Below are 4,891 nucleotides of genomic sequence, written 5' to 3' on the forward strand. Positions count from 1 at the left end.
CCAACTTAAAATTCTCAGGAATATGTGATATCTATATGGGGAATGTAAAAGGAACTTGCATTTGATTAGGAAAATACCTTGACTCAAATATGATCAGATGATTGATTATCATGGAATGATTGAACTTCAGCATTCCATTTAAAATCCTGTCAAATAATTTAAGAGTTCATCTAAATAATTAAAATGCTAAAATTATGACACCTTAGGATGTCCATCCCTCTCAAAACGGCTTTATTCTGTAGGAAACTAATTAAATGCCCATCACAGTCTTACTTCTCAATGCAAGCTTTTTCTTTATGTCAATACAAAAGATGCAATTTGCAAATGAAACCCCACAAAGTAAGCTTTAATATATTACCTCTAACTACTATGGTTGGATTTTCTTGCACTCAAGTCAACAAAGGTCGATTTTCTTAGTCTGGTTTCAAACCACTTCCTGCATAAAACCTGTCAAAGCCCTTTACGAAATAAGTTAAATATACATCCAATGGTCATCAAACCCATTCCAGTTGTCTTTTCTTCCTATTTCTCCTAATCTTCCTTGAACAAGCAACAATGACATGGCCAAAAACACATATAATACTGGTATATGAGGTGGCTTACTTAATCCATTAATATGGTCCATATAAGCTCTTCACCTATAAATACCATTAGAGATTTAGAAAGTGTTCCAAGGGCTACAAAGAAAAAAAGAAATAGAACAAAAATGAGTCCAAAGAAGGTAGTAGTTGCAATAAATTTGGTTCTGGTCTTGTTTTGTTATAGTGTTCATCAGTTGGAAGCTCAGCTTCAAGTGGGGTTCTATAAAAATTCATGCAGCTCTGCAGAGTTCATTGTCAAGGAGGAGGTAAGAAAAGGGTTCATGAAGGATAAGGGAGTGGCAGCTGGTCTTCTGAGAATGCACTTCCACGATTGTTTTGTTCGAGTAGGTTTATTTGGTTGTTCGTGGTGCATTTTTATAGTTTAACTAAATTGAATTTTATTTTTGTTCCAGAGAAAGAGGAAGAGAGAGATAGAGTCTTCAAGTAATCACTAATAATTTTTTCGTATTTTTAGGGTTGTGATGGTTCAGTGCTCATTGATTCCACAAACACAAACAAAGCAGAAAAAGATTCTCCGGCCAACAACCCTAGCCTCCGAGGATTTGAAATCATTGATAATGCAAAGGCTAGACTAGAAGATGACTGTAAAGGAGTGGTTTCTTGTGCTGACATAGTTGCATTTGCAGCAAGGGACAGTGTCGAGATAGTAAGCAAATTTATTCTATTTGATACTAAATTCGCTAGAACTACACTAACTAAAGTTTGTAAATCTCAATCCAAATGTTATTGAACATTTTGAACATTGACATTACTAGCGAACTTTTAAGAATTTCTATTTGGAATCATGGACTCTTTTAGGTACCAATAGTTTAGATACTAAGTGTTGTGCAGACAGGGGGGCTTGGCTACGATGTTCCTGCAGGCAGAAGAGATGGCAGCATCTCATTGGCTTCAGAGGCATCAACGAACTTGCCTGCCCCAACCTTCAACGTCAACCAACTCACTCAATTCTTTGCAAACAAGGGATTCACACAGGAAGAAATGGTCACTCTCTCTGGTAAGAACACCCACTTCACTTAAGAAAGACTTTTCTCTTACCCAAATAAAAAGTTGATTAAAACATATATAGCCCACTTAACTAAAACAAGAGTAAATACATGAACAGGAGGGCACACTATTGGCCGTTCTCACTGCACTTCCTTCAGCAACAGGCTATACAGCTTTAATGGAACATCAAGCCAGGACCCAAGTCTGGATCCCCCATATACAACTCAGCTGAAGCAACAGTGTCCCAAAGGAAGCACGGACACTAGCTTGGTTGTTCCAATGAACCCTGCTAGCCCAAGCATCACCGATGCAGGCTACTACATTGACATTCTAGCTAACCGAGGATTGTTCACATCAGACCAGACTCTCATAACGAATACAGCTACGGCAAATCAAGTGAACCAGTTTGCAAGGAACCCCACGCTTTGGAGGAGCAAGTTTGCAGCCACAATGGTGAAGATGGGTCAGCTTGGGGTCCTAACGGGTCAAGCTGGAGAGATCCGGACAAACTGTAGAGTAATCAACAATTAAAGAGAAGACGTCAAAGGATCGAATTGCCAGTCAAGATGGATGACTCTTCGTCTATCATTTTCAGTTTCTGGGATTACCCTTGTGCAGTTATTATCAATGTTAAAGTTCAACGAAGATCTTCTGCTTCACAGCACAAATTTTTGAGTTACGTGGGTCAAGTTGATAGGAGGAACAATAGTCAACTATGAACTAAAACTTTCAAATAAGCTTACAAGCTCACATCCATACTCTCCAATGGCCAAACCTTCCTTCTTTGATTTGACTAGAGCTAGCCAATTTAGAAAAAAGGTTACATCAAAATTAATTTTTTAAAGCAAATTAATAAAAAAAAAATAATACCCCCCCTCCCCACCCCCAAATTCAAATCAAGTTTTCAATAACCCAAAATCTAAAAACCAGCAGGCTACTCTTGTCTGCAAAATATAAACCATTACGAAACTCAAGTCACCACTCAAAACGGCTTTATTCTGTTGGAAACTAGTTAAATGCTTATCCCAGTCTGACTTCTCAATGCAAGCTTTTTATTTATGTCAATACAAAAGATGCAATTTGCAAATGACACCCCACAAAGTTAGCTTTAATATATTACCTCTAACTACTATGGTTGGATTTTCTTGCACCCAAGTCAACAAAGGTCGATTTTCTTAGTCTGGTTTCAATCCACTTTCTGCATAAAACCTGTCAAAGCCCTTCTATGAAATAGGTTAAAAATATACATCCAATGGTCATCAAACCCACTCCAGTTGTCTTTTCTTCCTATTTCTCCTAATCTTTCATGATCAAGCAACAATGACATGGCCAAAAGCACATATAATACTGGTATATGAAGTGGCTTACTTAATCCATTAATATGGTCCATATTAGCTCTTCACCTATAAACACCAATACAGATTTAGAAAGTGTTCCAAGGGTTAAAAAGAAAAAAAAAATAGAACAAAAATGAGTCCAAAGAAGGTAGTAGTTGCAATAAATTTGGTTTTGGAATTGTTTTGTTAGTGTTCATCAGTTGGAACCTCAGCTTCAAGTGGGGTTCTATAAAAATTCATGCAGCTCTGCAGAGTTCATTGTCAAGGAGGAGGTAAGAAAAGGGTTCATGAAGGATAAGGGAGTGGCAGCTGGTCTTCTGAGAATGCACTTCCACGATTGCTTTGTTCGAGTAGGTTTATTTGGTTGTTCGTGGTGCATTTTTATAGTTTAACTAAATTGAATTTTATTTTTGTTCCAGAGAAAGAGGAAGAGAGAGATAGAGTCTTCAAGTAATCACTAATAATTTTTTCGTATTTTTAGGGTTGTGATGGTTCAGTGCTCGTTGATTCCACAAGCACAAACAAAGCAGAAAAAGATTCCCCCGGCCAACAACCCTAGCCACTTAGGATTCGAAATCATTGACAATGCAAAGGCTAGACTAGAAGCAGTCTATAAAGGAGTGGTTTCTTGTGCTGACATGGTTGCATTTGCAGCAAGGGACAGTGTCGAGATAGTAAGCAAATTTATTTTATTTGATACTAAATTCGCTAGAACTACACTAAAGTCTGTAAATCTCAATCCAAATGTTATTGAACATTTTGGACATTTGACATTACTAGAGTACTTTTAAGAATTTCTATTTGAAATCATGGACTCTTAGGTACCAATAGTTTAGATATTACGTGTTGTGCAGACTGGGGGGCTTGGCTACGATGTTCCTGCAGGAAGAAGTGATGGCAGCATCTCATTGGCTTCAGAGGCATCAAAACGACCTTACCTGCCCCAACCTTCAACGTCAACCAACTCACTCAATGCTTTGCAAACAAGGGATTCACAGAGGAAGAAATGGTCACCCTCTCTGATTAGAAGGCCCACTTGACTTAAGAAAGACTTTATTCTCTTACCCAAATAAAAAGTTGATTTTAACAGGAGGGCACACTATTGGTCATTCCCACTGCACTTCCTTCAGCAACAGGCTGTACAGCTTTAATAGAACATCAAGCCAGGACCCAAAGTCTGGATCCCCCATATGCAACTCAGTTGAAGCAACAGCGTCCCAAAGGGGAGCACGGACACGAGCTTGGTTGTTCCAATGAACCCTGCTAGCCCAAGCATCACCGATGCAGGCTACTACAATGACATTCTAGCTGACCAAGGATTGTTCACATCAGACCATACTCTCATATCGAATACAGCTACGGCAAATCAAGTGAACCAGTTTGCAAGGAACCCCATTCTGTGGAGGAGCAAGTTTGCAGCCGCAATGGTGAGGATGGGTCAGCTCGGGGTCCCAACGGGTCAAGCTGGAGAGATCCGGACAAACTGTAGAGTAATCAACAATTAAAGAGAAGACGTTAAAGGATCGAATTGCCAGTCAAGATGGATGACTGTTCGTCTATCATTTTCAGTGTCTGGGATTAAACCCCTTGTGCAATTATCATTGTTAGAGTTCAACGAAGATCTACTGTTCACAGCACAATTATTTGAGTTTCATGGGTCAAGTTGATAGGTGGAACAAGAGTCAACTATGAAGTATGAACTAAAACTTTCAAATAAGCTTACAAGCTCACATCCATACTCTCCAATGGCCAAACTTTCCTTCTCTGGTTTTGACTAGAGCTAGCCAATTTTGAGAAAAGGTTACATCAAAATTAATTTTTTAAAGTGAATTAATAAAATAAAAAAAAAACCCCCCCCCCCCCCCCCCCCAAAATTCAAATCAAGTTTTCAATAACCCAAAATCTCAAAACCAGCAGGCTACTCTTGTCTGCAAAATTTAAACCATTAAAAAACTCCATGCCTCC

General features: G+C 38.7%; 1 protein-coding gene and 1 pseudogene across 1 annotated transcript; both read left to right on the top strand.

Annotated features, from left to right (window-relative positions):
- Nucleotides 1-696: 696 nt before the first annotated feature.
- LOC131146030 (peroxidase 5-like) lies at nt 697-2,243 on the top strand. The gene is made up of 4 exons (XM_058095293.1): nt 697-925; nt 1,057-1,248; nt 1,434-1,599; nt 1,708-2,243. Exons 1-4 carry the CDS (start codon nt 707-709, stop codon nt 2,118-2,120), a joined length of 990 nt encoding a protein of 329 aa, XP_057951276.1. The 5' UTR covers nt 697-706; the 3' UTR covers nt 2,121-2,243.
- Nucleotides 2,244-3,059: 816 nt separating this feature from the next.
- On the top strand, nt 3,060-4,475 carry LOC131146031 (peroxidase 5-like; annotated as a pseudogene).
- Nucleotides 4,476-4,891: the final 416 nt, after the last annotated feature.

Source organism: Malania oleifera, chromosome 13, assembly GCF_029873635.1.
Source record: "Malania oleifera isolate guangnan ecotype guangnan chromosome 13, ASM2987363v1, whole genome shotgun sequence".
NCBI classification, from domain to species: domain Eukaryota; kingdom Viridiplantae; phylum Streptophyta; class Magnoliopsida; order Santalales; family Ximeniaceae; genus Malania; species Malania oleifera.

What these genes read in the sequence shown, in the direction of transcription:
- LOC131146030 (XM_058095293.1), top strand. Translation starts at nt 707, where the DNA reads ATGAGTCCAAAGAAGGTAGTAGTTGCAATAAATTTGGTTCTGGTCTTG. An exon ending in TCCACGATTGTTTTGTTCGA is followed by an intron (nt 926 to 1,056) that starts GTAGGTTTATTT and finishes TCGTATTTTTAG; the next exon opens with GGTTGTGATGGTTCAGTGCT. An exon ending in CAAGGGACAGTGTCGAGATA is followed by an intron (nt 1,249 to 1,433) that starts GTAAGCAAATTT and finishes AGTGTTGTGCAG; the next exon opens with ACAGGGGGGCTTGGCTACGA.